Here is a 13516-nt window from a genome sequence, read left to right as displayed (position 1 = left end):
TAGCGCTCCTGCGTGGGTGTCAGTGGGAGGGATTGCGCCCCATCATTGGTGTTTGAAATAAGCATGTTTTTGGTTTTAAAATTTTGAAAATAAATAATCTTTCTTCATAAATTTATTCCAAAATGTATTCTGCTACATTTCTTTGATGAAAATATTCCAAATTGGTGTATATTATTTAGTCTGTGGGAAGGTTATACAGTCCACAAACTATGGGATATACACTATTTTACCAAAAGTATTGGGACACCTCCCTTGACATGTAGCATGAAATATAACGGCATCCCAGTCTTAGTCCGTAGGGTTCAATACTGAGTTGGCCCACCCTTTGCAGCTATAACAGCTTCAACTCCTCTGGGAAGGCTGTCCACAAGGTTTAGGAGTGTCTATGGGAATGTTTGACCATTCTTCCAGAAGCGCATTTGTGAGTTCAGGCAGACACCAGGAGGGCCAAGCAGCAAGTGACACCAGGAAGGACACGCAGCAAGTGACACCAGAAAGGACACGCAGCAGGTGACACCAGGAGGGCCACGCAGCAAGTGACACCAGGAAGGACACACAGCAGGTGACACCAGGAAGGCCACGCAGCAGGTGACACCAGGAGGGCCACGCAGCAGATGACACCAGGAAGGACACGCAACAAGTGACGCCAGAAGGCACATGCAGCAGGTGACGCCAGAAGGTACACGCAGCAGGTGACACCAGAAGGCACACGCAGCAGGTGACACCAGAAGGCACACGCAGCAGGTGACACCAGGAAGGACACGCAACAGGTGACACCAGGAAGGACATGCAGCAGGTGACACAAGGAAAGACATGCAGCAAGTGACACAAGGAAGGACATGCAGCAGGTGACACAAGGAAGGACACGCAGCAGGTGACACCAGAAGGCACACACAGCAGGTGGCACCAGAAGGGACACACAGCAGGTGACACCAGGAGGGCCACGCAGCAGGTAAAACCAGAAGGGACACGCAACAAGTGACACCAGAAGGGACACACAGCAGGTGACACCAGGAAGGACACGCAGCAGGTGACACCAGAAGGCACATGCAGCAGGTGACACCAGAAAGATCGTGCAGCAGGTGACACCAGAAGGGACACGCAGCAGGTGACACCAGAAGGGACACGCAACAGGTGACAATAGGAAGGACACGCAGCAGGTGATACCAGAAGGCACAAGCAGCAGGTGACACCAGAAGAGACACGCACCAAGGTGATACCAGGAAGGACACGCACCAAGGTGATACCAGGAAGGACACGCACCAAGGTGATACCAGGAAGGACACGCAGCAAGGTGATACCAGGAAGGACACGCAGCAGGTGACACCAGGAAGGACACGCAGCAGGTGACACCAGGAAGGACATATGGCAGGGCGCAGCACACACCTGCATCACATTTTGCGGTCTCATATTTCTGGGACGCCTAAAGATTCTTCACATATTTCTAGAAGCTTTTTTCCGGCAAGTGCAAGTGACCTTTGTTACTGTAAAAGTTTTCTGTCTTATGTCATCCAAATTCCCCCGCCCGGGGAAATATATATCCTTGTCACCACATAAGTCTTAAAGTGTAACTAAAGGCAGAACTTGATTTTAGCTTTTATAGAGTGGAGAAGGATTAGAACCCCTGTCAGTTTTTTATTGCTCTCTGTGCTCCCATTAGGGAGACTCGCCCTCGCAATCTGCCCTGTTCTCTATTATCACCAAAAAGTAAAAGAAAATCCAAAACTTTGGGTTGTCACCAGAACAGCAACAGAGGGGAAATCTTTCAATGGGGACACTGGTTCTGGTTCCCCTTACTTTGGAGACATTTCCGCTCACTTCCTGTTTCGCTATGGAACAGGAAGTGAAGGGAAATCTCCCCAATGGCACAGAAATGGCATGGCAAAAAAAAAAAAAAAAAGTTGTCTTTAGTTACACTATAAAGTGGTTATTTTCACATTTTAATTTTATTTTTATTTTTTTAAGTGACCAATGAGATCTAAACAAAAGAGTCACATGGATAAATCAGAGAGCCTTGTGCTAAAGTGGTGGTAAACCCATTCATATACTCAGTAAAGTGACTGACCTCGGGTGATACACAGATCAAACAAATCCTCCCACATATGTTGTACCTGTTTATCTGCAGTCTACTTTCCCCTACAGCCGTTCAAAGTGCTGAATTTATACAGCTTGTCTGAGCTTTCAGAAAACAGGGAGAGGTTGGGAGTTGAAATTATACTCTGTAGAGCTCAGTGACAGCTGATTGGAGCAAAGGGACCCCATTCCCCCTGAATTTGAATCGAAAAAAATTAGAAATCGATTTTCTAAAAAAGAATAAAATAGAATATAAAATAATAAAGCAAAATAATAAAAATAAAAGATTAGTAAATAGAATAAAATTGAATAGAAAAAGAATAAACTAATAATAAAATAGAATATGACAGTCTTCTAAATTAGAATTTGAATATAATAGAAAATAAGAGAATAGAATAGAAAAACAAAAGAATAGAAAAAAATATAAAGAATATAACCATCTTCATAAATTCGAATTTAGAATAGAATGAGTTTGAATAGCATCATAAAAAAATGTCAAAGATTTCTGAGTTTGAAAATTTTTTTTTCTTACAGAATACTGAGTTTGAAAGTCAGAATTCTGAGATTAAAAGTCAGAATTCTGACTTTGGAAGTCAGAATTCTGAGATTACAAGTTCGGACCATGCTAAAATTTATTAAACACAATTCTGAGATTAAAAGTCATAATTCTGAGATTAAAAGTCATAATTCTGAGTTTAAAAGTCAGAATTCTGAGTTTAAAAGTCAGAATTCTGAGATTAAAAGTCAGAATTCTGACTTTCAAACTCAGAACTCTGACTTTCAAACTCAGAACTCTGAGGGGATGGGGGGTGGTAGAGCATATGGGGGGGGGGGGAGCAATTTTTATTTTGCCTAGGGCAGCAAAAATCCTTGCTCCGGCCCTGGCTCCATCCTGTGAACCTAACCTTAGGCCATTAGAAAGCTCCGTAAAGCAGACTGGACACTGGAAAAGTATGTTCCTTCATTTGGATCAACTAGAGTTACTGAGGACACCAATTTGTGTTTTGGTTTACATTAGAAGCGCTTCTTCTACCAACTTACGTCATTGACTTATACCATGGCCATGTATTATATCCATACACTTAGCAAAGCTGAAACCTTTGGGAATTTATTCAGTTGCTTAGCCAGGAGGATCTGAGGTCCAATGGTGACCCAACAGGTTCTTCTGCTTATGAGAAGCCAACGTGTGTTTATTCCTCATGTACTCACCAGCCGCCCCACCAAGAGTGACACGAGGACCCTTCTCCATTCAGTCAATTAGTGTCACTAATCTAACCCCGGCCTGATAGGAATTAATGTGATCTCCAGAGACATGTATTTACTCCAACAGACACTCCGAGGAGATAAGATAAGGAAATCTGTGGGGGCCACAAGAGAGCAAAAACATTCTGGAAGATTGTCACTGGCAGGTGGCCGATACAATGATTGACACCTACAGACTGAAATCTGCCAATTATTTTCCACTTTATACAGCATAATGGATAAAGCTGTTTACACCATCATTTATATAGTGCTGACATATACCGCAGTGCTGTACAGAGAACACTGAGCCAGTTACATCATTCTCTGCACCAGAGGAGCTTACACTCTAATGTCCCCCCACAGTCACATACTATTTTACCTTTATATAGCTCTGGTGTATGCTATGGTGCTGTACAAAGAATACAGAGCCAGTCACATCATACTCTGCACCAGAGGAGCTTACACTCTATACATTGGTGGTTGTAGGGCATTTGCAGCATGGCCCCATTCACTTGAATCGGGTTGCTTTCACTGGCGGTGCTGTTTTCTGATAACAGTATATACTGTATATAGCTCTGACATATACCATAGTGTTTTACAAAGAACACTGAGCCAGTCACATCATTCTCTGCACCAGAGGAGCTTACACTCTAATGTCCCACCACAGTCACACATTGTTATTATTATTATGATGATGATGATTATTATTATACATTTATATAGCTCTGACATATACCACAGTGCTGTACAGTGTACAGAGAACTTTGAGCCAGTCACATCAGTTTCTGCACCAAAGGAGCTTACACTCTAATGTTACACCACAATGTTACCCCACAATCACACAATATTGTACATACATATAGCTCTGATGCATAGGTGTGCACAGGGGGTGTGTCGGGTGTGCCTGGGCCCTAAGCACTATGTGCAGCATCAATTCCTCCTTCTGCCTGGGATACTCCCGCACCCCCCCCCCCCCCCCCCCAGTCCTGCTGGCTTCTCTCCTCTCTGCTTTCCCTGGCTGCTGCGGGGGGATGTTTAAGGATGGAGAGGTGGGGAAGGAGGCAAGTCAATAGGTCATTTACCAACCCCTTTTTTTAAATGAACCAGTGGCGGCTGGTGCATTGGGCCCCCGCTATCCATGCGTCCGGCCCCCTAATCTACATGCAGGGCGCCGGACGCATGGAGTTCAATGGGGCTTTTTTTTTTTTTAACCATATGATTACAGCCAGAGGCTCTAATAGGCTAAAAAAAAATAGTGGGCTCGGGGCGCAGAGCACTGCACCCCAAGCCCACCCAGTTGTGTGACAATAGCGAATTAATATTTGCTATTGTCACACGGATCCTCCTCCTGGCCAATCAGGAAGCGGGTCCTGAAACCCGTTTCCTGATTGGCCGAAAGGAGAAGCCATGCCATTGGCCATGGAGGAGGAGGGAGGAGACGTAGAAGACTGAGGGGGAAGAAGCCGCTGCCGTAGTTTGCATCTGCTGCCTGTCCTCCCTCCACATGTCCAGGCAGGGTGAGTGAGTGAGGGGGGGTATGGTGTGCAGCCTGGTGTCGCCCGGGGGGTGGGGTATGGTGCGGTCCATCTGCCGCCCCCCCCCCCCCTTCCTCCCAGCCCATGGTGCACCAGCACTGAAATGAACACAGTGAACACACTCACTCACTGTGTCCATTCATAACGGAATAATAGTAAACTGTTTACTATGCTTCAGTTTGTTAATGAACGGGAAAAATTTCCAAAAAATGTCCCGGTTGAGGGGCCAATTGTGGTCCCTCAACAGGTGTGAGGTAATCTGCCAAATTCAGATGAAGAGCTGCAATGGAGGCTAGAGTCACCTTCTGCCCAATATATAATTTTTTGACTTGGCTTAAATCTGGCACCTTTAAGGCTCCAGTACCTGGAAGTGATGTCATGACATCTCTTCCGGGTTTTTACATCGGAGACCCGATCAGAGCCGAATTCGGCTGTGTTTGGGTCTTCGGTCAGCTGGCGGACGCGCCGACTGGTGGCTCGGGTCTCCCAGTGGGATGGGAGACCCGGGCGAGCTGCGGGAGGGATTTATGGGACCTCCCCTCCCGCTCCTTGCATCGATTGTCATTACAAGAAAGCCAACCGTCGGCTTTAAGCGCTACCGGTAGATGTCTCTAGCTGCAGGCATCACATAATTGTGTTCTGTTGGCGTGAAGGGGTCATTACTCTGGTTCGACCGCATCTGGAGTATTCTGTCCAGTTCTGGTCGCCAGTCCTCAGGAGGGATGTGTTGGGAGCTGGAGAGGATCCAGAGAAGGGCAACTAAACTAATTAGGGGATTGGAGGACCTTAATTATGAAGAGCGTCTGCAATCGCTTGATTTATTCTCCCTGGAGAAAAGACGCCTGAGAGGGGACATGATAGCAATTTATAAATATCTCAATGGTGATCTCAGCATAGAGAAAAAGCTATTCAGTCGTAGGGAGTGCATGAGGACTCGAGGGCATACAATGCGATTAGAGGAGAAGCGTTTTAACCTCAGGCAACGGAGGTGGGGGGGGGGGGGGTTCTTTACTGTTAGAGCTACAAGATTGTGGAATTCTCTACCACAAGAGGTGGTTTCTGCGGGAAGTATGGTGACTTTCAAAAGACTCTTAGACTTACATCTCAAGGATCAGAACATTCAGGGGTATGAGAGATGATTATGGCCACACACACCTACACAGGTTGAACTGGATGGACTATTGTCTTTATTCAACCTCACCTACTATGTAACTATGTAACTAATTATTTATTATGTAGGATGAGGCCCCCAAAGAGCTGACCAACCATATGGGGATTAGGGGTGTGTGGCTAATAACAGATCCCTATACAACATAAACAGGCCTGCTCACTGATACACAGGAGGGCTATGAGAGTGACACTTGTGAAATATCACTGCTTATATAATCCATCCATACACAGGCCTCTTCCAGATAAGAGAGGAAATGTCTGACAGCGACCGTGATAGATGCTGATCACTCTCTGACCAGCAGCTGTTACAATCACTTCCCCTTCAACTTATCATTGTTCCTCCAAATCACCCACAGACAGACAGACGTAACACAATGTACTCCAATGTTACTTTTATATTGTCCTGTTTATTGATTTACTTCCCATAGTGACAAATGTCACATAAAACATCCCCCACACCACCCCCACCATTCCTTCTACAAAGGAGCTTCTACTGCCCCCACCAGTCACGTACATTATTATTACATCTATATAGCTCTGATATATACCACAGTGCTGTACAGAGAACACTGAGCCAGTTATATCAGTTTCTGAGTCACAGGAGCTTACACTCTAATGTCCCACCACAGTCACATACTATTATATATTTATATAGCTTTAACATATACTGCAGTGCTGTACAGAGAACGCTGAGCCAATCACATCAGTCTCTGCACCAGAGGAGCTTACACTCTAATGTCCCCCCCAGTCACACAATTATACATTTATATAGCTCTGACATATACTGCAGTGTACAGAGAACACAGTCACATCGATCTCTGTGCTAGAGGAGCTTACACTCTAATGTCCCTCCACAGTCACACTATTATTATACATTTATATAGCTCTGACATATTCTGCAGTGCTGTACAGAGAACACTGAGCCAGTTACATCAGTCTCTGCGCCAGAGGAGCTTACACTCTAATGTCCCCCCCCAGTCACACAATTATACATTTATATAGCTCTCACATATACTGCAGTGTACAGAGAACACAGTCACATCGATCTCTGTGCTAGAGGAGCTTACACTCTAATGTCCCTCCACAGTCACACTATTATTATACATTTATATAGCTCTGACATATTCTGCAGTGCTGTACAGAGAACACTGAGCCAGTTACATCAGTCTCTGCGCCAGAGGAGCTTACACTCTAATGTCCCCCCCCAGTCACACAATTATACATTTATATAGCTCTCACATATACTGCAGTGTACAGAGAACACAGTCACATCGATCTCTGTGCTAGAGGAGCTTACACTCTAATGTCCCTCCACAGTCACATTATTATTATACATTTAAAAAACTCTGACATATACCGCGGTGCTGTACAGGGAACACTGAGCCAGTCACATCAGGTGCTGTACCAAAGGAGCTTACACTCTAATGTCCCACCACAGTCACACAATTATACATTTATATAGCTCTCACATATACTGCAGTCCTGTACAGAGAACACTGAGCCAGTTACATCAGTCTCTGCACCAGAGGAGCTTACACTCTAATGTCCTAACAATCATCAAACGCTATTATTATACATTTATATATAGCTCTTACATATTCTGCAGTGTTGTACGGGGGGGCACTCTGACAGCCCGCAGCTCGCCTCTCCCCTGTGTCACAGCGCCGGCCCTGGGTACGCCGCTGGAGGAGGAGAGGACAGCCCGCAGCTTGCCTCTCCCCTGTGTCACAGCGCCGGCCCTGGGTACGCCGCTGCCGCTGGAGGAGGAGAGGACTCAGTGCCACTGTAGCTTCGGCGCCCCTCCTCTGCCTCAGCTCGTGGCGCCTGGATGCAGTGCACCCCGTGCACCCGCCCAGGATCGGCCCTGGTTGTACAAAGAACACTTAGCCATTCATATCAGTCTTTGAACCACAGGAGCTTACACTTTAATGTCCCCCACAATCACACACTAATATTATACATTTATATAGCTCTGGCATATTCCATAGTACATAGTTGCCAACATTTTAAAAAAAATTCCAGGGACACTTTGCAGCACAGCTATCAATTACCACACCCACTTCCCTGAAGCTCCGCCCACTCTACATAATTAATCTCGCCTACTTATCAGATTATAGAGTCTACTCAATATAGAGAGAATTACAGGAAATTAAAAAGGGAATTTCAAACTTAAGGCCACAGTAGCAGAGTTGGAATAATTCTCCCATTCAGTTGCACTACTTCTGCGTAACATTTATGGGCAGTCTGATTAACAGGCACTTCCAGGGACAATATAAATTACCTGGGACAGGCTCCTATTTGCAGGGACTGTCCCTGGAAAAAAGGGACAGTTGGCAAGTATGATAGTACTGTATAGAGAGCACCAAGCCAGTCACATTAGCCTCTGTGTCAGAGAAGCTAACACTTTTCCCAACACAGTCACATACTAATAATTTCTATAGCTCTGACATATACCAAAGTGCTGTACAGAGACCACTGAGCCAGCTACATCAGTTCTAAAACCAGAGTAGCTTACACTCTAAACTACCCCCCACAGTCACACATTATTATACATATATATATCTGACCAATTCCACAGCGCTCGGCAGATAATATTGAGCCAGTCACATCAGTCTCTGAACCAGAGGAGCTTACACTCTAATGTGCCACCACTGTCACACACTATTATATATTTGTATAGCTCTGACAATATTAATAGTGCTGTACAGAGAACACCAAGCCAGTCACATCAGTCTCTGTAACCAAAATCAAAGAAGGGCGCACCAACCTAGCGCATTTTCCTCAATATAGGCTTTATTAATAGAACATAAAAATGGCTACTCACAAACAAATGTGTAAATCAGTCATATCAAAACCAAATGTTTGAGTGTCAGGAGCAGTCCATGCGAACGTCCACTGTCCTTATTGGATGGCGGCTGACACGTTTCGAGGCTTCGCCTCATCCTCAGAAGCATCGAAATGCGTCAGCCATCATCCAATAAGGACAGTGGTCGTTCGCAAGGACTGCTCCTGACACTAAAACTTTTGGTTTTGATATGACTGATTTACACATTTGTTTGTGAGTAGCCATTTTTATGTTCTATTAATAAAGCCTATATTAAGGATAATACGCTAGGTCGGTGCGCCCTTCTTTGTTTGCAGTACCTGTTGGACTACCCCAGTCTTTTAGAGCAGCAAGACCTTGGCCATTCGAGATGCTGTATGTGAGTCCCGTGGAAAGAGTGGTCGGGGAGCTTGGATTCTGAGCACAGGAGCAAGGTGTTATATACATGGGCTCTTTCACACGGTCCGCTCCGTAGGCGGATCCGTGTTGCTCAGCGGGGATCGATCCGCGATCCCCGCTGAGCCGGGCGGATGACAGCTCCTTCTCCGCTTGCAGAGCGGAGAGGGAGGTGTCTCAGCCCCCGCTGCCCTCTATGGGGGATCGGATGAGAGCGGACCACTTGTCCGCTCTCATCAGATCCGATCCGCTCCGATTACTGAACGGATGGAAAAATAGGGTTTCCATCCGTCCAGATTTCATGGACAGGATTGGATACGGATGGCAGCGGGTGTCAGCGGAGGTGTCTTCGCTGACACTCGGTTCCCCATAGAGCTGCATGGAGGATCCGATCAGATCCGCCTAAAAAACTGACAGGCGGATCTGATTGGACCACCCGTGTGAAAGAGCCCTATATCATTCTGGAGTAACATCAGTCTCTGTGCCAAAGGAGCTTACACTCTAATGTAAGGTGACCAGATTTTTTAAATTAAGTCCGGTTACATTTTTTTTTTATTTTTCTCAAATAATATATGCAGTGTATGTGGTATGTGTTTGTCATAACATCACTTCCAGGTACTCGGCGCCAAATTCAAAAAAATGATAGCATTCAAAAACAGCCAAACTTGGCGTTTTGAATGCTTTTATTTGCAGAGGAGGGGTTTGGGGTCTTTTAGACCCCGAGATCCCTCCCCAAGAGTACCTGTCAAAAAAAAAAAAAAAAAATGTTTTTTCTAATGTACGAAAATATTGGCCAATATCGGCCGATACCGATATGCGATGACCAAAATATCGGTATCGGCAATAAAAAAACAATATCAGTCCATCACTAGTATGGATCATGGAATTCATTTTTTATATTTTTTTATATCTTTTTTTAAATAATTTTATTTTTTTATATCTTTTTCACATATTAATTAATTAATTCATTCATTCATTCATTTTTGAACATTGCATGAATATTTTCATGCTTATCTATGGACTTGTCATGAACTTTTTCACTTATCCTGATTCAATTCAAGTTGTATACAGGTTAAATTTTTTTATGCATTCATTTTTTATGCATTTGTTTTTTTATGTATTTACTTATACTTATCATGTCATTTAAATATTTGAAGTTTCATGCACTTGCTACTTTATAATCATGTTTAAAAAATTTTAGCGCTGCACTTTATTTCTATATATTATTATGATACATTGGTGATTGCAGGGCATTTTACAGCATGGTCCCACTTGATGGGGTTGCTTTCGCTGGCAGTCACACAATAATATTATTAAAGCGGAGTTCCACCCTGGGACATTTTTTTTTTTAATAAAAATACCCCTGGGACAGTCAGGGCTAGTACATTCCACAATGGCTAGCCTCTGATCTGTCCCGGTTCGCACTTACCTGCAAGAAGAAATACTTACCTTGAAAATGTATTGTCCAGCGCTGCCATCTCAGGTGTGGGCAGCTTGAAGCCAGCGCGATCCTCTTCTGTGTCCTCTTCCTTCTTCTTCGGTCCCACGATGCACTGCACCGGCCCCGCCGTCACTTCCGGTGCCGCAACGTCATCCCTGCACAGCTTCTGGGCATGCCCAGAAGCTGTTTAGCAAGGTATGACGGCACCCGCACCGGAACTGACGTCGGGGCCGGTGCAGGCGCATTGATTCCTGGGAGCGATGACGTTCAGCTCCCAGGAATCATTGCAAAGCCAGGAAGTGACGAATCGCCGTGGCCGCCGAGGGGAGGAAGAGGAAGTAAGGTAAGTATATTTTCTTCTAAACCAGGTAAGTAAAAAAAAAAAAAAATTGCGATTATCCATTTGTTTTTCAGGTGACCCGGAGCGAGAATATGGAGGTAAGTTTAATTTTAGGGTGGAACTCCGCTTTAATATACATTTATATAGCTCTGACATATACCACAGTGTTGTACAAAGAACACCAAGCCAATCACATCAGTCTTTGTGCCAAAGGAGCTTACACTCCAATGTCCCACCATAGTCACACACTAATATTATACATTTATATAGCTCTGACATACACCGCAGTGCTGTACAGAGAACACTGGAAAACTAGTCGGTTTTATCGTTGTATTATTGCCCCCACCACAGTCACACTATAATTATACATTTCCATAGCAAATGCATGTTTTTTTGTTTTTTTTTTCATTTCCGGTTTGGTTGATTATGTGCCGGTCCACACTAGCGCGACTTGTCAGGCTGACAAGTCGTGGCTCCCTCGCGGTCCATTGACCGCTACAGGACCCGTTCTAATAGGAGCGACACAAGTCGCTCCGACTTAGAAAAAGGGTCCTGTACTACTTTGGGGCGACCTCGGAGCGACTTGCGTAGACTTCCATTATGTGAAGTCCCTGCAAGTCGCTCCGAAGTCGTGGTGCATGGCAATGCACAAGTCGCCACCGAAGTAGTACAGAGTCGTGTCGCCTCAGTGTGAACCGACTCTGAATGTCAAATAGGTAATCAGAATTTTTTGTTTTTGTATGCCTGAAGTACTTGGTATTTCAGGAACGTAGCAGAACACAGAGGGTTAACCAGTGCAACATTTAAGATGGAATCCTTCAGTTCTGTCAACGTTTCAGATGATTGAGATAAAACTGGTCTATCTGGTTGTGTGTCGGAGATTCTTTTTCACCTTGCTTTCTTCTTCCTGGTCTCATTCACAAGGATGGCGATGCCGGTGATTGCCTGCACCTACTGCGACCCTTCGGTCCCGGCTGCTAAAACATGTCTGCGTTGTGAAGCTTCACTGTGTGAGGACCACCTAAAAGTCCACAGCACCTCCCAGGGACATGTCCTCATTGACCCCGCTAGCTCTCTGGAGAATAGAAAATGCTCCACTCACAATCAGAGCTTCATGTTCTACTGTACAGAAGACGCCCTCTGCGTATGCATACGCTGCTGTCCAACTCATGAGCTCCAGAGTCACCAGCTGCAAACCTTGGCTGAGGCATCGGAGAAGGTCAAGGAAGACCTTTGGAAGGTTTTTGAAAGCTTGTCTTTTAACAAAGGTGAGAGAATTAAAGAGATACAGAAATTGGAAGAATACCGGAGAGGCTTGGAAGGCAAAATTAATGGTTTCTCTGAAAACTTGAGCGCCTTATTTGACCATACCAGGCAGCAACTGGACCTTCTGGAGAAGGAAACTCAAAGTGAAATCTCCAGGCATCAAGAGAAGGTGATCCAACCGGTCTCTGATCTGATCCAGACGCTGGGGGTGATGAAGGACAAGCTGTCCGAGAAGATGAGCCTCATTGAGGAGCTCCGCCGTTCTACTGACCCAATATTCGTCTTGCAGGAAAGTAAAACATACACCGTGCCAGATGTGGACACCAACGCCACCATCCCAAGGCAGGTGGAGAACGTCCAGAGTGCTGGGGACCTCGATAAAGGACTGATCTTCGTCACTGTGTACAAAGGATTATCTAATACTATGGCTCATATCAAAAGGGAGCTCTGTGCCCAAGAGACTTTACTAATGGATATTAATTCCGCAGGTGAATTTATCGACATATCCGGTGACTTGAAAATGGCAAAATCATCTGAAAAAAAGATCCAACGTCCGAAAATCCCTGGGAGATTCCAGTATAGCCAAGTTATGAGTGTTGAGTGTTTTTCTGCTGGACGACATTACTGGGAAGTGGAGACCAGCGATGCTGGGAATTGGAGGTTTGGGGTTTGTTATGCCAGTATAGACCGCAAAGGAGAACAATCATATATTGGTGACAATAGCAAGTCTTGGTGCTTGGGAGGGTGTAATAAGCTTTATACGGTGATGCACAATAAAAAGCTCTTCAATTTATACCGTAAGTCTGCTATGGCAGAGAAAATAGGGGTTTATTTAGATTATGAAGCTGGGCAACTGTCCTTTTATGAGCTGAGTGACCCTGTTAGTCTCTTACACACCTTTTCTGCAACCTTCACGGAGCCTCTCCATGCTGCTTTTGGGGTGTGGACTAGCTCTTTGAAGATTGTGAGCTAGGATTCTAGACCTGTGGTCTTAAAACTGCCAGATGCGGCACTTTGCTTGCCTAGATCCAGCCCTTGGGGCATTTTTCCTCCCACTGATTCAAGACACTATTCCTCCCACTGGCAAAATTTCTCCCACTGACACCAATAATGGGGCACTATTCCTCCCACTTCCAAAATTTCTCCCATTGACACAAATAATGGGGCACTATTCCTCCCACTGACACCAATGATGGGGCACAATTTTTTCCACTGACACCAATGATGGG

General features: G+C 45.0%; 1 protein-coding gene across 1 annotated transcript; it reads left to right on the top strand.

The window, feature by feature from the left end:
* Nucleotides 1-11946: 11946 nt before the first annotated feature.
* Nucleotides 11947-13260, top strand: LOC309566998 (E3 ubiquitin/ISG15 ligase TRIM25-like; the record flags this gene model as incomplete). The annotated part of the gene is made up of 1 exon (XM_082272316.1): nucleotides 11947-13260. One exon carries the CDS (start codon nucleotides 11947-11949, stop codon nucleotides 13258-13260), a length of 1314 nt encoding a protein of 437 aa, XP_082128442.1.
* Between the last annotated feature and the right edge of the window lie 256 nt (nucleotides 13261-13516).

This window comes from Pelophylax lessonae, assembly GCF_965119305.1.
Source record: "Pelophylax lessonae genome assembly, chromosome: 11".
NCBI lineage: Eukaryota > Metazoa > Chordata > Amphibia > Anura > Ranidae > Pelophylax > Pelophylax lessonae.
This window is presented reverse-complemented; position numbering and strand designations above follow the sequence as displayed.